General features: G+C 33.6%; 1 protein-coding gene across 4 annotated transcripts; it reads right to left on the bottom strand.

Moving 5' to 3' along the window:
• Nucleotides 1–234: 234 nt before the first annotated feature.
• LOC127739344 (coadhesin-like) lies at nucleotides 235–27,121 on the bottom strand. Of its 4 annotated transcripts, XM_052251033.1 has the most exons (15): nucleotides 27,063–27,121; nucleotides 23,179–23,271; nucleotides 15,707–15,747; nucleotides 13,576–13,770; nucleotides 12,344–12,535; nucleotides 11,211–11,402; nucleotides 10,193–10,384; nucleotides 8,809–9,000; nucleotides 5,683–5,874; nucleotides 5,217–5,408; nucleotides 4,859–5,050; nucleotides 4,502–4,693; nucleotides 1,717–1,962; nucleotides 991–1,145; nucleotides 235–399 (listed from the first exon to the last, which is right to left on the bottom strand). In XM_052251033.1, exons 1-14 carry the CDS (start codon nucleotides 27,116–27,118, stop codon nucleotides 994–996), a joined length of 2,319 nt encoding a protein of 772 aa, XP_052106993.1. In that variant the 5' UTR covers nucleotides 27,119–27,121; the 3' UTR covers nucleotides 235–399; nucleotides 991–993. The 4 variants fall into 4 exon arrangements, with proteins under 4 accessions (XP_052106993.1, XP_052107017.1, XP_052107001.1 ...); XM_052251057.1 differs by lacking the exon at nucleotides 5,217–5,408; XM_052251041.1 differs by lacking the exon at nucleotides 10,193–10,384.
• Nucleotides 27,122–27,676: the final 555 nt, after the last annotated feature.

Here is a 27,676-nt window from a genome sequence, read left to right as displayed (position 1 = left end):
TGATTTGATAGTACAATTCAATTCTTTACCCCTGAGCTATAGATATTTAATAATTATTTTTATGTTTTTAAATTATACAAAACAAACATTTTTAAACACGAATTTATTATTTCTGTGTGAAAATAAGGAACTTCAGTTTCATGCAAATCAGAGGCGCCAGTAATCTGCTAATGTCCAAATCGCATCAAGACGGGTGCATTGACAGGGCACTAAACGACAAGACCACGTGCTAAGTCATTTGCAAGTACTTATTTAATGATAATTACATAAAAATGTTAAATAAGAAAGAATTAAACGAGAGGCGAAAGATATACCAAAGGGACATTAACAATTGTCATTATAATGAATGTATCTTCTTGTTCGTATCATCTTTCACTATTTCTTGTTGTTTTCACTGAACTGAAAAGTAAAGATCATCATATTGTAATGTCACCAAACTGATACTAATCTATTGATGCATCGAATCTAACCAGTGTCTATGTTCAGTATGTAAAATGCAGCGTTAATATCGTTTGTTAATATGTGCCTAAATTACTAGCTCGCTGTAAAACCAGGTTAACCCACCATATTCTTCGAAAAATGCTTGTACCAAGTAAAGAATATAACAGTTGTTTTCCATTCGTTCCGTTGACTGATATAGATAGTCGAGCCTTTCTTTTTGTAAGGTTTTATGGACTTTCCCGTTTGGAATTTACGTTTAAGGTCGGTATTTAGTTAGTACTTTTTTACTGAAATGCACCTCTATTTCATTTATACTTGATTTCTTTAAAATTAACTTTTCTATTTCTTATTTGTTATATTCTTTAACTGTGTAAATTTGAAACATATATACATGTGTAAAAAAAATTTCTTGAAAAAAAACCCCCACTAAAATTCACAATATTATCAGATTAAGATTACCCTAATTTTTTTCTAACCGTGTTCATGACACAGAAGATTTTTAAATATGGCGTTTACTACATATCAATAATATATATAACTATACTAAACTCATTAACATGTTCCTGCCACACACCCTCCCTTTTCGAAATATGTGCCTGCACCACAAGGCATGTGATATTTCTGTCCAGCTATACACCAGTAGTATTTGGTGCACTCTTTAGGATCAGCAAAAAAACCTGTCTTTCCTCCACAGTCGAACTCTTCTGGAAATATACATCAAAATACAGTTGTATTATACTGAATGCTGATGCTGTCTACTTGTCTGAAATTCTAGATTTTAAGGGTTTGTTAAAAGTTTGTTTGTGAATGATTGATAAGGAATTATTACTGCAACTGATAATTGCTTCAATATGAAATACTAGTAGTACATAACTTATAAACTATAGACTGACTGATGTATACTTCATATGAGCAGGATTTTTTTAAAACAAACACTTTTTGCTACTTAGAACATTATTCATTATGGCTTTAGCATGAAATACATTAATACAAATCCAAGTTTGAAATGTGAGTAGATATGGCTCTAATTGTATGTTTTTAAATTATATGTCAGTACATCCGTATGTTCCGGTAGATTCTTGCCTTAATGTCGTTGTTTGGTCCTCTTCTAAATGTTATCTGTCGTAAATTACCTCCTGAAAAATCGTAGTCAAACATAATTTGTAAATCACGCCATCACTGAATGAAAAACCGCGATAACAAATTTCATTTATAAAGATGAAGTTATATGGGGTCGTCTTATTTTCAGAAAACATATCCATACATATGTATTACCTATCACGTCTACAGCTGACTCATTTGTGTCATCTTCAACAACATTAGCAGCACCATCATCAGAATTATTTACATTACAAAGTTCCACATTTTCAGGACGGTCACAGTTTCCAATGGCGTCATTCCAAGCTGAACCGTTGCTACACGACATCTCTTTTGGTGTTGTGCCAACACACTGATAAAATTTGTGACAATCAGTTGGATGTGAAAGGTGCTGTCCGTGAAATTGACAGGATACTCCTTCATCTTAAATGAAACACATCTTAGTTCATTATTTCCGCCTTAATTACAATGTCTTATATAACACTTTGCAAATTCATGATATTTTTGTCCCCTCACATAACGTGGGGGAAATAACAGGAGTCTGTTGTTCCATTGCATTGTAAGCGCTCTGGCGTGTAATTCTTTTTTTTTATGAAAAAACTGTTAATGGCAGGTTCACTTGACCAAGACAAAAATATACTGTTTTAAGAGAGATGTGCAGGGTTTTAATTTATGATGAAAGCGCTTTTGAATTTTCCTTCCAAGATGATTTTGACGTTATTGTTATCTAAGTTTAATGGATGCTTACGATCCTCACCTTTTAATAAAGGTAAAAAAAATGATAATCCAAAATGTAAAAATTTTGAGCCTTTTTGAAACAGCGCTTTGAAAGGCGAGTAGATGAACATGAACACATGCCGTGTCCAATATCCTTGTGTTGTTTACGTTTTCGGATATCCCTCCACTTGCCGCAATAATAAATCCCGTATTCCATGCTTGTCTACGATAAGATTCAAATATTTACCACCTAGTCCAAGTAAAAAGAAAAGCAAACTGTATTGGACCTTTGAAGTTCAACAAAGACCTATTGTGTGCACTAACATAAAGACAAACATTTTGCAGCAAATCAATTTAGTTTCTTTAAGGAAATGATAGTAAGATGGAAAGCACAGGTAATACTTATTTTCATAGAAGATCAGGCCATAGTTCCAATGGGAGAACCACAAGAGTTCGATCTTACTTTGTAAGTGGCTTGTTAGATGCATTTGACTATTATTTTCATCATCGTGGGAATTTTTTATCCGTACTCCCTTTCTGCAAATATTCCTGCTGATAGCTGGGACAGTTTCTACGATGGGCAATTGTGGTATTAAATTTAAAGATCAAACTTTTCAGTCTTCTACATGGCATGTAATACGTTTGATTCCAATATTTATCATTCCGTCAAAACAGTGTGTGTTGGGCACGAGATCGTCAGTATGTTGAGCAAATGAATGACTGTCATAATCGAAATAATTTCCTTTAGATAAATGATAAAATTGACTGCGGCAACAATAACCTTGTCAGTTCATGCATGCAAGTATCAAAATTGCCAAAATAAAGCGTAAATGTATATCCAGCACAGCGAATTATGAGTGTATTGGACCCGTGTTTTTGGAACACGCATGTAAAACCATACACGAAGGAGGACTTTGGCAGGAAGATAAAAAGGAACTGCTTGTTGACCAAAGTATGAAATATTGGAGAGGACGAACATCTTGAACTCAAGCTCAGGGACTGCCAATTGAAAAACTGAAAACGAAAGATTGAAGAAATGTTTAGGCGTTTGAAGAATTTATTGAACTTCACAAGAAAAAAACATATCAGATTAAGATGTGTGAAACTGTGCTCATTGCACAATTGGTCCTCCTCGTCTACCTCACTAGCTGTCAGATCCTGTCTCAGTTCAGAAAGACAATGATAAATTCAAGGGTGTTTTTTATGGAATAAAAACTGATGATGCTGCAAGCCTAGCTTAGTCAACAAAAACACCCCTACACAATTAGTCACAGCGGAGGTTTTGTTCCCCCCTACAGCAAGATTATGTATTATTTGAAAAGAATCATTAACTTGACTGTTGAACACATTGGATTAAAAGAACGGATAGAGAGTGATCTTGTATATATATATGTGTGGGCCCTATAACTTCCTGAAGAAAGAGATAATTTATGCCAAAGAAGGGCAGTTATGCAACAAATAACTGGTAGCTACAAGACATTCCTATGTGATCTTTTTCCTTTGTGGATATATTGAGATGATCACAAAGAAGAAACCCAGAACTTTAAAGGATTTGTCCGACCAATATGTGACAGATGCTTGCAAAGTGGAAGGAGACAAGTAAAGAGCAATGCGTTAAAAATAAAAATAAATAAACAACAACATTAACATTAATATGAACAACGTTCAATTGAAACTCGCATTAAGATATTTACAAATGGCAAGTCACTATGTTGTTTGATTTTTTATGTCTTGATATAATAACATCACTGGGTATAGTGTAACAAAGTTGAAATAAAAGAAAAGAAGTACAGATTTAAGTTTTATAAGATCTTTTTTCTGACTGAATTGCCAAAACTTTTCAGATAAAAAACTTGTAAACCAACATATTAAAAAGCCCTAGCAAAATAGTAATGATAATGATAATTACAGGTAAACGCTATTTCATTTCAAATAATGCCTTTAGCTTTATGAAGACCAAAATTGTAATTTCATATTTCACTGGCTTTCTAAAACATGTATACGTTTGCCGCCATACATTAAAACTCCCCTTTCTCTACTTATGTCCCGGTTTGATAATTAAGACGACCTTTGGAGATGCACTGATACTTTTGTATTATTTTTACATCAGTAGTGAATTAACATGTTGATACAGCACATATTTGTATTGATGCCTAAATGCGTATTGCATTTACTGGTTTTTTTTGTAGGAACTGTCTCATTGACATATAACCCAAATCTGTTTTATACATACTTAACATATTACCATTTGGTTCTGTTGCCAGACATGTGCTACCTTCTTTAGGAAATGCACATGTCTTCAGGTCATTGTCCCATTCTGTACCATCACTACAACTCATCAAAGTTACTTCTCCGTTCAAGCAGTTCAAGTATTTAGTACATTGCTGTAAATGAGCAGTGAAAGTGTGTCCTTGTCCAAGATCAGAACAAATGGTTTCTGAAAAGTAGACAAAAAGACTTAATTAAATTTGTGCGAGCGTAATCAGGAAGTATTGTTTCTTTTCATCAAACGCCTTCATTCTCTTTTGAAATATTTGTTACAGATCATGCTGTGAAAAATGTATGTAAAAAGTAAACTAATACTATTTTTTTTAGTTCTTACCTGGACATTTTTTCATGTCACAGTCTTTGCTAACAGTCTCGGTTATTCCTCCTTCACAATCTTTTCCGCCATACTGAGGTTCCGGATTTGTACATGTTCGGTCATGTGACTTTGTCTGTATTCCCATACCACAGGTTACAGAACATGCACTCCATTCTGTGAAAGGTCCATATTCAGACCATCCACCGTCAACTATAGAAAAAAAGATAAAATGTGCAATAGTGATCTCTAATGGTTGATCGTATTTGTTATGAGTTGATTTGAGATAGTAATTTTTTATCTTTTTTTCCATTTTTTTATGTGTGGTTTGGGGCTTTTTTAAAACAGATTTTGAATGTATATTGAAATATCAACTAACTTGGGCATTCTCTCAGTTTACACTGCCGACTTTCTGTAGCAGAAGACTCTCCAAGACATTGGTTACCACCATAAGCTGGTGTAGGGCTTGTACAAGTCCTTGTTTTTACTCCTGATTCTGTTCCAAAGTCGCAAGTAGTGGAACATTTACTACTCCATGTTATAGCAGAAAATTTACTCCAGCCTCCATCAACTTCAATAGAAAATTGGAATATAAGTACTCCAGCAGCAAAGTTTGTTACAGTTTTCTCAAGACAAAGGAATACTTTGATATTAAGTTATGGGGTTAAAATTCATTCATAGTTATGCTAAATTAAAAAAAAAACAGTTAACTTGACATTCTTTCAATTTACACTGTCGACTTTATGTAACTTAAAACTAAAATAAATTCTTTAAGCATTATTTAAAGACGTCAAAGGTGTTTCGTAGTTTCAACTTTAATCTTTATTGTCGAAAGAATAGCTCACTTGGACATTCCTTAACTTTACACTGTCGACTTTCTGTAGTAGAAGACTCTCCGGCACATGGTTTACCACCAAAAGCTGGTTCTGGCTTTGTGCACGTTCTGGTTTTAACTCCTGATTCTGTTCCAAAATCGCAAGTAGTTGAACATTTACCGCTCCATGTGATAATAGAGTATTCACTCCAGCCTCCATCAACTTCAACAGCAAAATACAAATTATTTAGATATATATTCAACAGCAAATTTCCTGCAGTTCAATTAAAACTGTATTGTCATCATCCATCATATAGTTCCATATCTCTTGGTATTATGTGATTAATAACATTTTTCAATTATTTAACAGTGTGCACTGCCCTTTCCTGGATCTTGATATCTATATCTTTAACGGAAGCTTAATACCAAAATTTATGGTAAAAGAGATGATTTTTCATTTCCTATTGTTAATTATCCATTTTTAGATGGTGACGTTCCCTTGTCACCGTCTTATGGTGTTTATGTATCTCAACTTGTTCGATTCGCTCGTGTATGTAACAACGTATTTGCTTTCAAGGAAAGAAATCTCTGTATTACTGAAAAATTATTACACCAGGGTTTTCGATATCACAAACTAGTCAAAACATTTACTAAATTTTATCATCGGTACAAGGTCATCATTCGTAAATATAAATCAACATGCAGACATCTTATACGTTCAGGTATTTCACATCCAATATTTTATGGTAATATTCTTTACAAAGCACAAAAATGTCGGCATTCACCTCAAAAGCTAACCAAACATTTAAACAGACTTATTCGGAAGGGATATAGTTACGATACTGTTGTCACATCATTAAGGATTGCATATTTTGGTATTAATATTGATTCACTCATAGGGTCTTTACATCGGAAATAAACACATTTATTCTAAAACCAGTTGTTGGCATGATACGGGTTATGTTCTTCTCATATATTTTATGATGGTATGATTCTAAACCCCTAACGGGAGGGATTGTACCTGATTTTCATTTTATGAAGACATAATCTTTCAATCAGTTTAATTGAGGTCTGGAGCTGGCATATCAGTAACTGCTAGTAGTCCTTTTATAAATTATGTATCATTGTCATTTTGCTTAGTTTCTTTTGTTACCTATTCTGACATCGGACTCGGACTTCTTTTAAACCGAGTTTTACTGTGCTTATTGCTATGTGTTTCTTTATTCTACATATGCTAGAGGTATAGGGGGAGGGTTGAGATCTCACAAAACATGTTTAACCCCGCCGCATTTTTGCGCCTGTCCCAAGTCGGGAGTCTCTGGCCTTTGTTAGTCTTGTATGTTTTTTTTAATTTTAGTGTTACGTCCATTTTCACTGAACCAGTACACAATTTTATTTAGGGGCCAGCTGAGGACCACCTCCGGGTGCGGGATTTTCTCGCTGCGTTGAAGACCCATTGGTGGCCTTCGGCTGTTATCTGCTCTTTGGTCGGGTTGTTGTCTCTTTGACATATTCCCCATTTCTATTCTCAATTTTATTACTAACTCTTATTTTTTATTTATTCTAGATGGCACTAGGAAAATTGCAATTTATGAATGTGTTTTTTTTTTCACTATTGGCGTAATTAATCACAAAGTAGTACATTTAATTTTGAAGGCATCAGGTGATTTGCTTTTGTCAAATGCAATTACTTTCTGTTACTATTGTAGGACACATAACGTGCTTCTTTTCTTATTTCCTGAATTTTATTGGACCTGTATCGTTAGTAGCCCAACAGGTGTATGAGAGAAGTAGCTGATAATTCTTTAAGACCTAATTTTATTAGAACAAAAGAAGCGTAGTTTTAATATCGTATGATCGGAATTTTCTGTGTTAAGGCTCTTTAACATCTTCCAACTGTTTTGATTCGATAACCATTGGTGATATTTATATACTAGTAGACGACACGCGCGTTAGGCGTACCAAGTTATAAACCTGGTATCTTTGATGATTTATTTTTAGCTTGTTGAATATCTTTGCTATTTATTATACAAAGAGTTACTATGGAGAAATGATTATTGTACACGAGAGAGCGTACGCATACATGAACACTGAGAGAGTATGAAAAAATCTAATTCGGGTTCTTTATTGTTCCCATGTACTTACATGAGCAACACGACGGATACCACATGTGAAGCAGGGTCTACTTACCGCAGCACCCCAGATAACCCTGGTTTTTGGTGGGGATTGCGTTACTCGGTCTTTTAGTTTTCTATGTTGTGTTTTGTAGATTGTTGTTTGTCTTTTCGTTTGTTGTCATGGCGTTGTCGGTTTGTCTTCGACTTGTGAGTTTGAATATCCATTCTGTATCTTACGTCTCTCTTTCAGACAAAAGTTATCAATTTACGAAAAAGAATTGATACTAAATGCAAATTGAAGAAGTATTTTCTTTAAAGAAAAACGAATGAAACACCAAGAAAGTGATGCCATTTTGTAATTTAATAGGTGTTACTTCAGTTTCGATATTTATTTATTTTTTGTTGAACAGTTCGAGGATGTAAAAAGTTAAATCACAAAAATACTGAACTCCGAGGAAATTCAAAACAGAAAGTCCCTAACCAAATGGCAAAATCAAAAGCACAAACACATCAAACGAATGGACAACAACTGTCACATTCCTGACTTGGCACAGGCATCCTCCCATGTAGAAAATTGTGGATCGAACCCGGCTTTATAGCATCAAACCTCTCACCTGCATGACAGTCGCACCAAATTCCATCATATTGACAACGATGCGTGAACAAAACAAACAGACACAATAGGTAAAAATGTCAAAATAGGGGTACAGCAGTCAACACCGTGTCACAATCTTAATCACAACTACCGAATCGTAATTTTAACATTAACTCTGGCGTAGAATCGTAATGTGACAAAGATAGTTCTTTATTTGAATGTTATTCTTATGTAAGTTGGAATTGCAATATTGTTGTTCAATCTGTTTTTTTTGTGGAGGGCATGGGGGACTGGTGTAATTCATATTTTGAAGGGAAATATTTAAATCGATTTGCAACAGGAAAAACATATCACTGAATCACACTTAAATTGATACTTTAAGTAAAGACGTGAAAGGTGTCTCGTAGTGTTAAACTTAATTTTAAGTGTCAAAAAAATAACATACTTGGACATTCCTTGACTTTACACTGTCGATTCTCTGAAGCATAAGACTCTCCGGCACATGGTTTACCACCAAATGCTGGCTCCGGGTTGGTGCATGTTCTGGTTTTTACGCCTGTTTCTGTTCCAAAGTCACAAGTAGTTGAACACTTACCGCTCCATGTGACTATTGAGTAATCAGTCCAACCTCCATCAACTAAAAGTAAGATACCGTGTCATAAACAATATTCTTGTGGGTTCTAGTTTAAATCGGTAGTCATTTCAAGGAGGACACACTATTGGTTGTGAACTAACTATGTTATTACTTTTAATTCTTTGTTAAAGAAAATATAGTTTTCATTTTTTTTTTATCAATTTGCTTCTGGTTTACATCTTTAGTTATATTTAGAGCAGTTCGAATGCAGAAAAAATGAGTTGTGTTTTACTTTAACTGTTGGTGAACTATTGTTTGCAATTTAAAGCTTTTATAGTTTTTCGGTACTGGCCATTTTCTTTTAGTAAACGGCTTGAAAATTCTCTTCTGATAAAATTTTGAATATTTCAAAAGCTAAGGTTATAATGTAGGCGCAAAAAGGTGTCCTTTCAAAATTGTCCACTAGTATTAATTTTCAGTGAAATTATCTGTAGTTAAATCTAAAGTTATTTAAAATAGAATACATAGATATAAGAAGATGTGCTATGAGTGCCAATGAGACAACTCTCCATCCAAGTCAAAATTTATAAAAGTTATAAATTATAGGTCAAAGTACGGTCTTCAACACGGAGCCTTGGCTTACACCGAACAGCAAGCTATAAAGGGCCCCAAAAATTACTAGTGTAAAACCATTCAAACGGGAAAACCAACGGTCTAATCTATATAAAAAACGAGAAACGAGAAACACTTATGAACCACATCAACAAACGACAACTACTGAACATCAGATTCCTGCATAGATCGTAAATATTTTGATTAAGATTATGGTTGATCTCAATAGAGGGAGAAGATACCAATAAGACCAATAAGTCGAAGAAAAACAGTCTATACCATAACCAGAAAGAATAAAAACAACGAAAAGACAAATTACATTCCACACACAATTAATTACTAGTATATAATGATTGATCAACGTTACAAAAAACCCACAAATAGCCGTGGATGAACTCTTGTTTAACGGAAAGGTTAACATTCCTGCTACACTAGAGGAAACAGTGGTGTTGCTCATGGGTGGAAATAACTAAAACGGTGATATTTTATTCTAAAACTGAAAATGACCGTAATTTTGGTAATGAAAAGAAAATACAAGAGATGCTGACACGCTTGTTTTTTTTAATGAAAAGGAAATTAAAGAAATTGTAATGACCATTGTTGTTAAACAAAGTTAAAGAAGAGAATCATGTATAGTTCTTACTTGGACATTCTTTAATTTTACATTGCCGTTTCTCCAAAGATGATGAATCTCCGTTACATGGATTGCCACCATAGGCTGGTGTTGGGTTAGTACATGTTCTTGTTTTAGTTCCCGTTTCTACTCCTATGCCACAAGTAGCTGAACAATCATTGTTCCAAGATACTGTAGAATAATCGCTCCATTGTCCATCAACTGTTGTAAATATTGTGTGGATTATAAATGAACACGAAAGTAGACAAAAAAAAACATTGAAGTTATCAATATTCCAATTCAAGAATAAAAATCTTTGATTTCCACAAAAAATCTGCATTTGCTAGTTCGATTTAAAGAACTCTTCCATACATAATTATGAATTCTTTTATTTCAGGCATTTCATTGCATTTTTTTCCACGAAGTTAAGATTGCGCTTGAACAGAAAACAGATGGACACGTGTTAAAGGTTTTGTTAACAGGAACATGATTTAAATAAATCCCAATAAACAGGGAGTATACAAATAATGTATAATCAAATGCAATAAATTTTGGCAAATGTAAATAACCAAAATTGCCTGTAACAAACAGGAGAAATAACTAAAGACTAAGTTACGATAATAAGAATTGGTTAAAACGATCCAGTGAAAAACGTACAGAAGGAGCAGTGTATATTATTGTAAATGAATAACAAAGGATTGAAATAAATGAAGAAAATCTATTGAAGGCGAAAATTACATTCCACACAAAATTAATGATTGATCAACGTTACAAAAAACCCACAAATATCCGTGGATGAACTCTTGTTTAACGGAAAGGTTAACATTCCTGCTACACTTGAGGAAACATTGGTGTTGCTCATGGGTGGAAATAACTAAAACGGTGATATTTTATTCTAAAACTGAAAATGACCGTAATTTTGGTAATGAAAAGAAAAAAACAAGAGATGCTGACACGCTTGTTTTTTATGAAAAGGGAATTAAAGAAATTTTGTAATGACCATTGTTGTTAAACAAAGTTAAAGAAGAGAATCATGTATAGTTCTTACTTGGACATTCTTTAATTTTACATTGCCGTTTCTCCAAAGATGAGGAATCTCCGTTGCATGGATTGCCACCATAGGCTGGTGTTGGGTTAGTACATGTTCTTGTTTTAGTTCCCGTTTCTACTCCTATGCCACAAGTAGCTGAACAATCATTGTTCCAAGATACTGTAGAATAATCGCTCCATTGTCCATCAACTGTTATAACATTGTGTGGATTATTAATAAACACGAAAGTAGACAAAAAGCCCATAGAAGTTATCTATATTCCAATTCAAGAATAAAAATCTTTGATTTCCACAAAAAAATCTGCATTTGCTAGTTCGATTTAAAGAACTCTTCCGTACATACTTGTGAATTCTTTTATTTCAGGCATTTCATTGCATTTTTTTCCACAAAGTTAAGTTTGCGCTTGAACAGCAAACAGATGGACACGTGTAAAAGGTTTTGTTAAGAGGAAGATAATTTAAAAAATCCCAATAGACAGTGAGTATACAAATTATGTATATATAATCAAATGCAATAAATTTTGGCAAATGTAAGTAACCAAAATTGCCTGTAACAAACAGGAGAAATAACTAAAGACTAAGTTACGATAATAAGAATTGGTTAAAACGATCCAGTGAAAGACGTACATAAGGAGCAGTGTATATTATTGTAAATGAATAACAAAGGATTTAAATAAATGAAGAAAATCTATTGAAGGCGAAATTAGACGAATAGTGTGAAACAAAGAATGGAAAATGGTTAAGAAAGGAACTACTGTAAACGAAACATGAACAAAATCATAAAAAGCTTTGAGTACAAATGGCGTTGACTTGTTTGAAACAAATGAAAAACGTGAAGAACTATTTGAACAGACAATGAAGAATTGCTGAAAACATATATTGAAAGACTTCTTGATTTGAGTCAGGTGATACATAGTGAAAATGAATAGGGATAGAGAGTTCAAAGCAAATGACGATAAAGTTGTAAAATCAATTGAATTATGGATCGATAAACATAGTGCAAATTTATGAGAAAAGTTATTTATTTGTAAATGACTGATTTGAAATAACAAAAAACTACGAAAACAAAAGTGAAGGGAATTCCTAATAACAGAAAATAGATAATCGCAAACAAATCGAAAGAAAACTTACTTGGGCATTCCTTTATCTTACAACTACGCGTCGCTTTTTCTAATGCTGCACCAGTACAGGCTTTTCCTCCATGGGCTGGGGTAGGATTTGAACATGATCTCGTTCTGTATCCTGTTTCATCACCTACACCACATGCTGCTGAACAATCGTTGTTCCATGTGAATTTAGAGAAAGATGTCCATCCACCATCAACTAAAATATACATTTTTCTTTTTTCAAATAAATCACTATCGATATTTGTCGTTTTAAAAAACAAATACTCATCTGCAAGTTTTATGAGTGTTGTTTTTTTCAGTGCAAAGGCTTTAAACGGTACGGTAATAAACTTTATCAAATAAACTTAATTGCAGTAACAATAGCATCAATCATACATAATGAATTAGAATTATAACAGAGCAGGAAATGAAATGTCCATAGTTAAGATTTAGTTTTAAAAGAGACAAATGGATCAAACACACCTTTTGCAAAGTTCCAAGTAACGTCTTCTCAGAAACATAATACATGATATTACGTATTAAAGAACACTACATATATCTGACATTATCAAATTATTTTAGCATGAAGACATGATATTTGCTCAAATAAATAAATGGATTTTTATTCTGTAATTGAACAAATTGAGTGCGTCTCATTGTAAAAGATACACACAAAAACCATATTTTTTTAACACAAAATTTAAGCTCAACCATACTCTAAGTGTGGAAGGATAAACCCTCTTGCTGTATCACCACATTGTAGTTTGAAAAACAGAGATTATGATTCATTAACTATATTTTGGGATAAAAATATGGTCATGGGGTGCCAGGTATGCATTATGATGCACCATAATCAAAGTTCATAAACATTTTTTTGAAGGAAATGTGGTGGTTTGAGTTAAAAGCAAGAATGCTCATCAGCAATGTTTTTAAATGAAACCAATAGTATACTCATAAACCAGGTTTAAGTATGAAAAACAGTCTGTATGCTTTATCGGTTTTAGGATAAGCTTCTTCCAATAGTACACAGGATTACAAATACAAAGTGAGCTTAACAGTTTGAAGAAAAAACAACACTTTTAAACAGAGTATTATATATCAGACGGAATATTCAAATTAGAATCGAATAAAATAATAAAATCAAATTCAAACAACAAATAAATGACAAAGAAACTTAAATCGAACCAACACAAACACAAAAATGAAAAGGACTTTATTCCCTCCAGATTTGGTTTAAATGTAAAAGTAATAACTTACTTGGGCATTCTTTGATTTTACATGCTCGTTGCTGTGTTTGTGTACTAGAACCAGAGCAACTGCTGCCGCCGTATTGAGGAGCTGGATTTGTACAAGTTCTGGTTTTGTATCCTGTTTCTATTCCTTGTCCACATTTTGTTGAACAATCATTACGCCATGTGATTTTCGTTGACCAACTACTCCATCCTCCATTTACTGCAATTGAATTGGTCAGTGTATACACTACTGAACAGTTGAAAATACAGTTACTCAACAATGGTACACACTACTCAATAATGGTATATACCTTTTTAAACATGGTATTTATTCCATTTTGATAGTAGATTTTTCTACATAAATTGGATTTTGAATAAAACAGCATATTCACCTGCATAAAAATTATATTGACGCGCAAACATCGCGTGTTTCTACGTAAAATTGAGAATGGAAATGGGGAATGTGTCAAAGAGACAACAACCCGACCACAGGACAGACAACAGCAGAAGGCCACCAACAGGTCTTCAATGCAGCGAGAAATTCCCGCACCCGGAGGCGTCCTTCAGCTGGCCCCTAAACAAATATATATACTAGTTCAGTGATAATGAACGCCATACTAAACTCCAAATTGTACACAAGAAACTAAAATTAAAAATAATACAAGACTAACAAAGGCTAGAGGCTCCTGACTTGGGACAGGCGCAAAAATGCGGCGGGGTTAAACATGTTTATGAGATCTCAACCCTCCCCCTATACCTCTAGCCAATGTAGAAAAGTAAACGCATAACAATACGCACATTAAAATTCAGTTCAAGAGAAGTCCGAGTCTGATGTCAGAAGATGTAACCAAAGAAAATAAACAAAATGACAATAATACATAAATAACAACAGACTACTAGCAGTTAACTGACATGCCAGCTCCAGACTTCAATTAAACTGAAGTTTCTACGTGTATAGATATGGTAAAATCGTTTGATGTACAATTGGCTTTGGTAAACAATTGTTATTACATTACATGTTCTGTCTATGAATACGGAATAAAACAATTGCTGCCTTTCGTTTCGGTAAATATGTATATTAACTTCGGGTGTTGGCCTCAGTGAATATCCGTTTTTCAAAAGTCAATAAGTATAGATTATAACATGCCCTTTTCAATATTGGCCATGGTATCATCCCGAGACTCCCATATCGGCCTCGTCATTTGGAATCAGGGCACAATAACCAATAACCTCTTTTTTGCCCCGGGCAATTTTGAGGTTATTACATATGCAAAACCCAACGTATTCGTAACAAATATGTGATAAAACCACATATTTACCTCATGAAAGGACAGTAATTGTATATTATTCAATATTGATAGAACTTTAGTAGATGTTTCTATACGAATTTGATTTTGAATAAAACAGCATATTCACCTGCGGAAAAAGTATATTCACCGCCCTAAACGTCGCGTGCTTTTACGTGTATAATTATGGTAAAATTGTTTTATCAAGGATTTGTATAGTTAGTTTTGGGAAATAATTATCAGCACACACATTTTCCCTCTTGGAATACGGAATTAATCAATTACTGTCTTGTATCTGTAAATATGTGATTAAATTGACTTTTGAAAAACAGATACAGACAATGGGAACACCGATTATGGTATACACTACTCAATGATGGTAACGTTATATACGTTACTCCATCATGGTATAAATGCTACACAATAATGGTAAAACACTACTCAATAATGGTATAAACATGTAAACTACTGATAACAGTTAGTGTATGCACACTACTCAATAATGGTATAAACATGTAAACTACTGATAACAGTTAGTGTATGCACACTAATCAATAATGGTATAAACATGTAAACTACTGATAACAGTTAGTGTATGCACACTAATCAATAATGATAAGTTGGTCATTATATCCACAACATTATAACCATAATTGGTCGGAACACATACTACTCAAAACTGGTAAAGTTTACACACTACTCAGTAATGGTCGATATATACACTATACAATCCTTTAAATTAGTGAAATATTTATATCAATGATATTGATGATTTACATATCTGTATCTATATATTTGGTTTTTTTATTTTAATTCTATATGACTGAAACTCCAAAAAGGGAAGAGCTTTTAATACTACCTTGTACTCACCGGAACACTTGCATGAATACGACTTTTGTCTGGTTGAAGTTCTGAAAATCAAAGAAAGAAAAAAAGGTTTGTGTTTTAATTTATATTAACTATTCTAAGAATAAAGATAATAGAAAAAGATCGTCCCACCTCTGTTATTTACGATATCAAAAATCATTTGTCGTCTTACAGTACGATTCGTTTCAAAATGAACAATGAGAAACAATGTTGTAAATTGCACATATATATACAAGTATAAAAATAAGAAGATGTGGTATGATTGCCAATGAGACAACTCTCCACCAGAGAGCAAATTACATAGAGGTTTACAACTATAGGTCATCGTACGGCATTCGACAATGAGCTTACAACTATAGGTCCCGTACGGCCTTCAATTTTCAAAGGTCTGAAAGTTATGCAACAAATATAAAGTATTATCAAAATATTATTATATGCATTTATTACGCCTTTCTTAAAGGCTTCTTCGCTACAGATTGACACGTGTCTCAACTTATAATGAAGTCATTTTATTTTTGATTATAAGATCTTTAATACTACAACAATAAAAAAGAATAAAGAGATAGAACTTAGACAACGATAGATGGGGGCGATGTGCAAACAAAATAAAGAGGTATCTGAAAACAATCCTCATGAAATGATTGTGTAAAGCAATAAATGTTTCTAACTTTAACCATGCATATAGATGTATACCCCTCCTATAAATTTGGCTTTGACTCCCCGATATGCAAAACATTTAAAAATCAACTAGAATACACCCCAAACAAAACTGCTGCAATTTCTCTTCAAACTTTTCCAACATTGAGATTAATACATCAAAATGTATTTCACACAGTTAAATGTAGAGCATTGCCATTAAAATCAGTTATGTTACAACTTTTAATCAATTTATTGACGGTTCAGCGTTCAAAGGACAAAGTACAATAAGGGTAATTTTTGGCCCCCTCTTCAAATGAATTGAATTTTATAATTTCAATAGACTAGGTATAGAAGTTTTGAAAATTACATTTTTTTAATTTTTATTACTAGTACCATTTTTGTGGTTGCCAAGCCACAGATTTGAAACATGCCATTCATATACTATTATGAACCTTATTTATAAAAAAAATGCGTCTTTTCCATAAGAATCAAAATGTATCATTGCATAAAATATATACGGAAATCTCAAACAGTTACGTTTGATTTATTTATATTATCTAAACGCGTATATATCAACACCTTAACAACCGGAATGACCTTTAGCAACAATACCTTATACTAAGCAACCGTAACCTTTGGTATCTACTCAAGGTTTATGTAATCAATAATGTTATAACCAAAGCTATTGTTTTGGTACTTAAACGGCAATTGTACAACTCTTACATTATGTTAGCTTGTTGTATGCTTAGAAACTACCCAGCAACCGTACGCACTGCATAGCAACGACCGTTTTCATGTATGATTTACGTTGGTCATGTTGATATTGTACTTTTCTGATGTTATTTTGTCATCTACGGTATTGATCTTTTGTAGATTTATCTCTATCCGACTATAGATGGAAGTCACTTGGTGTTCATTTAAATAAACCAGACTGACGAAAAAGTTTCTACTAAGATAAAAACCAAATTATAGTGACCTTTGTGCGGACCTACTGACCTCATAAGCAATATGTTTCTTACTGATATCATAATATTAGCGACAATATATTATCCAGCAGGATTAATGAGTATTTGCTCTAGCTTCCGAGAATCAAAACCGCTGCCTCATAGCAGTTGTGCTAAAAAAACAGACTTCATAACTTGAACTATTGTTTTATTCTATTATCAAACAACAATTTATAGATGAACTATGAACATTATGAAATAACAGACATTATTATCTGAAAGGTGTTAAAATGATGTATTTACACCTACTACATTTCATAGATTTGTAACTTTTCTCCACTTTTTTCATCGCGATGACCGTGAATTCATTCCGATGTATTGTTGCCACAGATTTGACTTTCGTTTTTGACTGGTAACCGATCGTATAAATACGCGGACATTATCGAGTGCAAAATAACATTCCTTATCGCTTGTTATAAATTCATTTCTTCAATGAATACTCATAAAAATATTTTTTTAGAACATAAATTAGTAATATGAAAACGTTTTGTCGTTAGAAATATATATATATAGGTAAAAAGAATCATTAATATCTATGCACACGTACAGAAAAATTGTGTTAACGCATGCGGAAGAATATCTGAAGAACGTTTTGCGGGAAAATATGAATGCCTACTCAAATCCAATCTATTAGAAAAATCGAATTATTACAGAAGAGTGTCCACCATGCGCTTGCACTGTACTATTATTAGAATAGTAGAATAGAATGATATACAAATGGATGAAAATTATATATACATGTAACTGTTATAAATTATACAAATATTAACAACAAACCAGAGTATACTGATTTGTAAACACTACAATATAATAGTTGAGGTGAGGTTGAATTCCCTGTAATTTATTCATCATCCACGCACGAACTTGTCTCAGAAAAAAATATCTCTGTACATTAACCTCACTCTCGGGTATAGAGATAGGTTTTTTTTCTGAGACAAGTGCTTGTGACGGCCATCCACAAGAACTTGCGGCCATACGATGTTCAGTACTTCAGTAATTTGATTTTTATTTGTTTACAATAGAAATCTGGGACTGGGACAAACTAACTTGCAAAAATTGTTTACTTTACATTTTTACTCATAAAAATCTCACGTTAATATTAAACAAAACAAGTGGTTTTCGGCTGAAGTCGTCTGCAACCGGCCCTGTATTTTGTCCCGAACTTTTACATATTCTGAATTTGTTTTACTTGAAAAGAAAAATAGTTAAATTATCAAAACTATTTGTCGCTTTAATTTATTGGGTGACTCAACCGGAGAGACAATTGCAAAATGCCTATTTGTCGTGTCTGCCAAGTGCATATGTTTTCACCATGTGAAGATATCCGGGGGTAGTAGGTTCCAATCTTTAATTGTGTTTGATATGAAACTGAATGTTAATGTGTCTGATTTTGTTTGCAGTCTCAGGAAATGTTGGCTATGCATGTTCTTGGTTGTTCTTGATCGTTTTTTCAGTTGATCAGATGGTAAGTTTGCTTGACCGTGTATACCTTTGCAGAAGAGGATAAGTCTGTTCTGGGTTCGACGATCTTTAAGGGATGGTAATTGCAGCTGGTCCAAAAATTGCTGTCATACTTCCTGGTTCGTAATTGTAGTTTGATGTTATGAACCTTGCCACTCTTTTCTGTACACTTTCCAGTTGGTCTTGAAGATATATTTGATGTGGGTCCCAAGCAGCGCTCACATATTCTAGGACAGATCGTATCAGTTCTTTATATGCCTGGAGTTTAACTTTAAGTGGACATGATGAGAGGTTTCTTTTTAGTAATCATAATGTCCTATAAGATTTGTTGCATATCTCCTCTGTGTGTTTTCCCCAGTGTAGGTCATTGGTGATGTTTTTTCCTAGATATTTAATAGATGTTAAAAATTGGAGTTTGGTATCTTTTAGGGTATATTCAAATGATGTTGTTTTCTTCATGCGACTCAATGTCATCATGTTGCATTTAATTGGTTGGAATCTCATACCCCAATTTGTCGCCCAGTTACCAAGCGTATCTATATCTTTCCGTAGTTCTGCACAGTCATCTTCGTTTTTTATTTCTTTGTAGCATACACAGTCGTCGGCGAACAGCCTTATTTCAGATGTTACATTTTCTGCTATGTCGTTGATATGGACTAGAAATAGGATGGGACCGTGAACCGTTCATTGAGGTACTCCTGATAGTACTGTTGATGTTTCAGACTTAATCCCATTCACTACCATGCACCGAGATCTTGTAGATAGGAAAGCGTTAATCCAATTCAAGATGTTTTTCGGCACACCATATTTGTGAAATTTACTTTTTAATAGCTCGTGTGGTACGGTGTCAAATGCTTTTTCAAAATCCAAAATAAATATATCAATTTGTTTCCTGTTGTCAATGGCAGTTGCCCAGTCGTGTATCACGTTGATGAGTTAGGTTTTGCAGCTGTGTCTTCTTCTAAATGCATGTTGTCGGCTATTTAGGATGTTGTGATCTTCAAAGTGCTCCATTAGGTTCGAGCAAATGACATGTTCTAGTAGTATGCAGGTGATACATGTTAGATATTCTGGTCTGTAATTACTCGGGATGTTTCTGTCGTTCTTCTTAATATTGGGCATATATTAGCACTTTTCCATTCATCTGGGATGGTTCCTCTGTTGATGGATTGTTGGAATATGTGAGCCATTACCTCTGATATGTTAGGTGCAAATTCTTTCAGTACTCTGGGGTGTATACCATCAGGACCCATCGCGTTCGACGCATTAACGATTTCTAAGTATCTTCTCCACTCCTTTTGTTGTTACTGTGATGTTCCTCATTTTGTCTACAAGTGGAGTTTGGTATGGAATGGATTCATATTCTGTCTTGGTATAAACGCTTGTAAACTGTATTCAATGCCTCTGCTTTCTGTTAGTCTGTATCGGCGGTCTTACTATCTTGAGTCTTAAGTGGTGGTATTCCCTGTTTGTCTGCCTTCTGGTTGTTAATATATTTCCAATATGGATTACAATCCTGCTTTATATCGACTATTAAGTTGTTGACGTAGTTGTTGTGGACTAGCTGTTTCAATTTCCTTGTTAATTGTGCGTCTTAATTCTTGCCATTTTCGTTTTATTCCCACGCTGTTCATTTTTTTTTATAGTTGGCGTGTGTTCTGTTTTTTCGTTTTATCATGGCTTTGAAGTTATATGTATTATTTATCCATGGTATTGTCTGATTTCCTTTTGATGTTTTAGTTGGAAATTTGATTTTGGTGGTTCCTAGCATAAATTCGTTTATCATGTTCCAGTTTTCTTCTACATTCCTGGTGTTTTGATGGCCATTGAAGTATTTGTCTCTGGTGAAGTCCTTTGTATCTTCTCTCATCTGATCGTAGTTTCCCTTTGAGTATTGGAAGGAGGTCCTTTCTGGTCTTATCTTTTTTTAATTGTGCATCTCAGAGTACCCATGACAATGTCGTGGTCGCTAAACCGACCAGGTGAGTGGATATCTGTGAACTGCCCTGGTAAGGTTGTAATTAAAAGGTCTATCGTATTACCGTTTCCCTGGTTGGAAACAGGACGAATTGTTCAGCACTAGCCTCATTAAGGGTATCTATTAACGGCTGGCCGTCACTACCGTTTAGACATGTGTTGGTATCTTCATTTAACTGTGTCTGCCAATTTATTTTACGGTAATTAAAATCACTCAAGACGTGAATGCATGGTTGTTTATTTGCTTTCCCTAATTTCTTGATTTTATTCATTTGATCCTTTATTAGTTGTATTTGATCCAAAGGGGCATCAGGTGGTTTGTACCAGCTTCCTATATAATGGTGTTTTCTTTGCAAGATGATTTTGCTCCAAGTAGATTCTGACCCATTTTCGAGGATTTTCACGGGTGCTGTGTCTAGGTGTGTTTTGATGAGTAACATTGTGCCTCCCCCATTGCCTGTTCTATCGTTGCGGTATATATCATAGTCCAATGTGTCTGGAATCAATTCATTGGTTGTAATGCTGTTGTCGATTTTGGTCTCTTACAGCGCTACTATGTCGGGGTTTTCAGTTTGTAAATATGCCTGCGGTTCGAGTTTTTTCCCTCTTAGACCGTTGATGTTAATGGAAACCATTCTGATCTTACTGGTATAAATGTGTCTGCTTTTATCTGAAGTACATTTTGAACTACTAAGGGTCTCTTTGTTGTTTGTTAGAGCATAAAGGGATTGTTGGTTTCTATGCCTGATGAAGTACTTGAGAAGAATGTTGATAAGTTTTTTCATCACATAATGAGTTCCTCCGCCAACGTGAGCCTGTAATTTCTTTTCTTAGTAGGCAAACCCCGTTTGTATGCCATCTTAATTACTATTTTTTTTTTACAGCGGAGGCCTTTTAAAACGAAGGATTTCAGTCCAAAAATCAACATTTTTCTATCTTTTGACGTATTCAAAGCACTTTAAGCAACCCAAAATCAGGTTTCTGATTTACTAAAAGATAAAATACGCATGTGCTACTGAAGAACAGATATATGCAAATCTTTTTCGATGCTAAGTTCATTTGTTTCATGAAAATGATTTTGTGACAAAATAGGGGGCCAAATACGGCCCTTAGTGTACCGTGTCCTTTGTATGTCTTCAAAATACGAATTGAATTAATGCAAAGATTTATAAAGTATGAACCTTCTTGTTACTGAAATCCTTGGTTAATTGTCATAAGAAGCCAAGAGAAGTTATTTGCCGATTTATCATGTTTATATAAATTATATCAAAAGTATGATTGAAAGCCTAAAAAAAACTAATCTCTATTCAGTTTCCGTTTGTTTATCGCTTTGGATATTCCAATTTACAGAACATCAGTTGCAAAATACAGTACACCGCCGGCTATAGCTCGTGTAAGGGAATGCACAATGACGTTGGAAAAGTGTAATATTCTTCACCATTTAAAAAAAAAACCAACACCAGCAGTCAGTCAGGGATGGGAACAGCTCAGTAGATGGTCTGTTTAATTGTAACATTACTGATATCACTAAAAAAAGATTCTTAGTGTGTTGAAGATCGCTCCGCAGCGCCTCGCCAATAAAATAGATATTTGCGAACTTCAAACCCAAAACTGAAGACAGCAACTATTTTAAAAATACTAGTACTGTATTGTTGCTCATTGATTCGATAGCAAACAGAAACCAATGAAAAAGTCGTTAAGGTGTTGCTGTTAAGTTGCATTAATAGCCAACAACGATAATCAACGTTGTTGTCTATTGCTGTCTTTACAATGTTGTTATTTATAAAGAGAAACTTAAAATCATTAAATACAATCACATTAGAATTTAGTTAGGACATAATAATTTGAGAAAACCGTTGTTTGGAAAATGAAAAATGCATATTTGCAATCTGTATGGATGAATAAATATGCAATCATACCCGAGACGTGTCTCCCCAGCTTAAGAGTTTTATATTACGGCATGAGGAACTGGGAATAGTTTTGTTTTGTAATTGATGTACATCTTGTTCTATGCCGGTCTCTAATTGCCGGTGGAAGCAGTAAAAGCTAGTATATAGTAACATTGATAACTGAAGCAAAGCTTCTTTTCGTGTGCATTTCTAAGTTAAAAAAAAAAACTATATTATGTAAACACTTTCTATCAATTTGAACGTAAAAAAAACCAAATTGAACAAAAATGAAGGAGAATAAACATAAAAAACAAAAACAAAAACAAACAAAAAACTAACAAAGAACAAAAACAAACAAGCAACTTAACAAAAAAAGGAAAACATTCACCTTTGAAAATCATCTGATATGTCGATAAACGAGAATTTTCTATTCCATCTATTTAAAAAAAATTAAATGCCTACATAATATTTGTTAAACATGCGTGATGGAAGGAAAGAACCTTACCTTGTACGTGCACATCTACTCCATCCAAACAGACCACAGCTTGAAAAGTAATTTGACACGTATTCTTCTGTCATGTAACACGTCTGACATCCTCTGTAAAATTCACGAATAATAAAATTATGTATTACATATGGGCAAAATGCTCTGCATTACTACATGTTATAGATATTTCATATCTTTTGGATAGTTTTGTGGTGTTTCGTAAATTATACCATAGCTTTTTGTTGAAAGCCCCGGCCTTAACCTCACGAGACCGAAGGTCGAGTGAGGTTGCCGGGGGTTTCAACAAAAACTATGGTATAATTTACGAAACGCCACAAAACTATCCAAAAGATATGAAATATCTGTTTTAACCTATAGCATCTTTTCATGTTTAAAATTTTATACTTCATTTTTTTTTGTATGTTTAATTTAAAAATAATTTTGATAAAAATCAGCTAAATAACCCTTTTCTGGCCTTACACACAAAGCTCCGCCTACTTTCTTAAATAAGCACGGGATTCTGAAACCGCGGGAATATCAGTTAGACCTGAATTTTCGACACCGAAGGATGCACAATTACATTGGTGGCGGATAACGTTACAGATCTAGACGAAAACATGGCGAAGGAATTAGATTTTCTGGATATGGACGCAAGATAAGTCACAGATTTTCTGATATTTGGAAGCTCTCTTGAATCCCAGATTTAGGGTTAGTTTTTATACGCCCGTCAAATTTTTGACGGGACGTATTATGTTATACAAATGTCCGGCGTCTGTCCGTCTGTCTGTCTGTCTGTCCGTCTGTCTGTCCGTCTGTCTGTCTGTCCATCTGTCTGTCCGGCGTAAACATGTCGCACCGTAACTTGAGAATGACTTATCCAAATTTCATGAAACTTAACATAGTTGTTTCTTATGATGGTCAAACGATCTGTATACTTTTTGGTGAAAATAAGATTAAAACTTTTTTGAGTTACGGGACTTAGTAACTAAAACAGGTGTGCTTTTTTTCACATGTCGCGCCGTATCTCAAAAACAATTTATGATTATTGCTTAAAACTTTACACACTTCTTAGTTATATTAACGTTAAGATCTGTATACTTTTTGGTGATGATTCAAAATTTTATTTTTGAGTTATTGAGTATTTTGTAAAAAAAGGGGAGGGGTTTTTCACATGTCGCGCCGTATCTCTAAAACGATTTATGATTATTGCTTAAAATTTTACACACTTCTTAGTTATATTAATCTAAAGATCTGTATACTTTTTGGTTTTGATTCAAAATTTTATTTTTGAGATATTGATTTTTTTTTTTTAAAAGGGGGGGTTTTCACATGTCGCGCCGTATCTCAAAAACGATTTATGATTATTGCTTAAAATTTTACACACTTCTTGGTTATATTAATCTAAAGATCTGTATACTTTTTGGTTTTGATTCAAAATTTTATTTTAGAGATATTGAGTTTTTTGTAAAAAAAAAAGGGGGTTTTCGCATGTCACGCCGTATGTCAGAAACTATTTATGCTTATTGCATAAAAATTCACACACAAGACGACGGGCGTATCATGCGCTCATGGCGCAGCTGTTTATTATTTATTTCATCTCAACGTTCGAAATGTTAAATTGTTTTTATTATTAAGGATTATGTACCCTTGTGTTGATTCAATGCTAAACATATGGAAATGTTATAGAAAATCCAGTCTTTCCACTTGTACTCTCATATTTGGCAATTCGGTGCTTGATAGAAAGAGGATTATTGCATGGAGTGCTAGCAATGATTTCCTTAAAACAAGTTGATAAATTTAGATATTGGTTAAAACAAATATAAATATGGACCAATTCAAGTACACCTTCTAGGGTGCGCCCGACTTTATTGACTCTGCACGAGTTTTTTTTTTAATTTAAAGATTGTTGAGGACTTTTTGTAAACAATTAACGCTAGAACATCATAGAAAAACAAGTGAGTAATCTATGATTAAAATTTTATATCAAAAATCTCTGTATTAAAGTCTGTGGATTTTTTACAAAAATCTTGGTTTTATTTTCCACAAAATCCTCTTTTTCTATTAAATGCAATGAAACAATAAATAATAATGCTTTGCACGAAGTTACCCCTTAGTATATGTACAATATGACCCATCTCTATTATTCATTATCTTTGCTGTTTTGAGACTATTGCAGTTTGAAAATTTCGTAATTCACATGGCTACAGAAGGGGTTATAAACCTTAATTTTTAATAACGAGGAAATTAATTTCACCAGAGCTTTTAAAGTCATACATTAATTAAAAGGGATTTCAAAATTATCACGATTATAATCATGCACATGTTGATTATAGGTAATTCAGTGGCGAATCCAGAGGGGGGGTTGGAACCCCCCCCCCCTTTTTTTTGGACGATCAATGCATTTGAATGGGGACATATAGTTGGAACCCCCCCTTTTATCCTCGGTTGGGACCCCCCCCTTTTTAAAAATGGCTGGATCCGCCCCTGTTATTATACAAAAAGTTGAGCATTTTGAGTAACCAGTTGCTATCTAATTTTAACGGTCCAACATTATTGTTATAAAAAGTCTAATGTATTTATCATATATATGAAGCTGCTTAAAAGGGGCGTGCCATTTTTTCCATCCCTCTTAAAAAAAAAGCCTCGGCAAATTTAAATCTAGACACGTAGCTGTACAATGGAACCTATGATGATACAATCTAAGTGTATATTTCAATAACTGAAAATCAGCTGATATTTTCAAGTAATATAGATTATATATATTTTTTAAACTGTTCGTTTCGTTGTTTTGAGAGGGAATTTTTGTTTATTTTCAAATATAGGACAACGGAGTGTACGTGGGTTCGATTCCCACCCTAGGCATTCATTTAAATCGGCTGGTGCAAAGTGGGCAGTTTAGCTTAGTGGCCCCGCACTGACTCTGTTGTTCTTGTGTCAAAAAATTCAAGAGACCAACGCCAGGTCTCCCTACCTTTCTTTTTCTTTTCGAAGACCATATCCAACAAAACCATGGTATAATTGTGAAAATTATACCATAGATAGCTATGGTATAATTTTCAGTTATTGGGATTTATACTCTTGTTGCATTCCCATAGGTTGCATTGTACAGCTATAGGTTAATGTAATAATTATATGACTAGTATATAGAAATTCAAGAATTCCATGATTGGCATATAACAATCATATGGAAGCCGGTTAATGTCAGGGTGTAGTATTATTTTCGACTTGGCTAACTTGTTATCAAAACTTAGTAACTCTTTAAAACAATTTAGCTTAGTCGTGATAACGAGTTACTAAGTTGTGATAATCGCTTAAAAATTAAACTAAACTCTGACATTTGCCGTCTACTGTACAATCACGTGGAGTTTTAAAGTAAATAACTAACCCCTAATAATAATGCCAACCATTCCCCAAAAATGCCAAATGTAGCACTTTAATAGATAGGGACAAAATTCAAACTAGAAAGGGTTTAGATATCTTGTCCATCAAAATGAATACAAGTTATGCTTATTGCATTGTTGCAATCAATATAAAATTGGAATATGGAATCAGTCATCAATGTAAAAACTTGTATCAAATATGATTTGACTATAATAACAATGGACATTGTCAAAGAAAGTCGTCAGAACTTTCTTTGAAAAAAAACTACTTCGCTAACACAATTGGCTGTAATAAAAAATCTATTATGATAATTTCTAGGTACTTCACTTCATATAATTTGTCATAAATGAACCAATTGTCAGTTCTAGTCACTCTCTGCTTTTCAAAACAAAGAATGGTAGATTCAAAATAGAAATTGCATAAAACTCCACCAATACACACGAAGAATTGTCACTTGCTGCAGATTCAGACACTGTTAAATTGTATGGCTTCCAATGAACTAGTCATATGTGTAGACTTACCCGTGAACGTATTGTATAAGTACCACCAACAGACACAAACTAAGTAAGAGTTTCATAGTTGTCTTCTGTAGGACCGCACAATTTGTAGAACTATTTAAATTACTTTATTTATACTAAATCTTCAACAAAGGACTACTGTTGTGATTGGACAACCTATTGAAATGTTTACATATCTTGTCACAAGTTTTAAATACACAGTATAGTAACCATGGTCTGTTATGCCAAAAACATTGTTGATTGAATTGGTGACTTCTTAAATTAAAGGTTTGACTCAAGAATTGTTTACTCATAGAGATTACTGAAAACATCATCGGAAAAAGACAGCATCTGATCATAGGTTTTTAATCCCTACATAGAGGAAAAGAAACAAAGAGATAATTAAAAGTATTCACATATCAATTTATAGAATTCAATGGTCAAGTGTGATAGTTGAACGATTTTTTTTTTTAATTTTAAGTCAACAAACCAACGAAATCTGTATATGTGCTATATGCATTATACTGAGTAATATATTGCAAGAAACTTAAGGCTAAAGGTTTTCTTCATTGAGAACATTTACAAATGTTCAAATTTACTTTACATGGCAAAATAAAAACAAGAATATGATAGACTCA

The sequence above is a fragment of the Mytilus californianus genome, unplaced genomic scaffold (assembly GCF_021869535.1).
Source record: "Mytilus californianus isolate M0D057914Y unplaced genomic scaffold, xbMytCali1.0.p SCAF_1, whole genome shotgun sequence".
Taxonomy (NCBI): Eukaryota; Metazoa; Mollusca; class Bivalvia; order Mytilida; family Mytilidae; genus Mytilus; species Mytilus californianus.
Note: the sequence above shows the minus strand (reverse complement) of the source record. Positions and strands in the feature narration are given on the sequence as shown.

Excerpts from the sequence above, each read along its gene's own strand:
- LOC127739344 (XM_052251033.1), bottom strand. The coding sequence starts at position 27,118 with ATGAAACTCTTACTTAGTTTGTGTCTGTTGGTGGTACTTATACAATAC. Across the intron at positions 23,272-27,062 it reads CTTATACAATACGTTCACGG|AGGATGTCAGACGTGTTACA; the intron begins GTAAGTCTACAC and ends TGAATTTTACAG. Across the intron at positions 9,001-10,192 it reads TAAAATTAAAGAATGTCCAA|TTGATGGAGGTTGGACTGAT; the intron begins GTAAGAACTATA and ends TCTTACTTTTAG.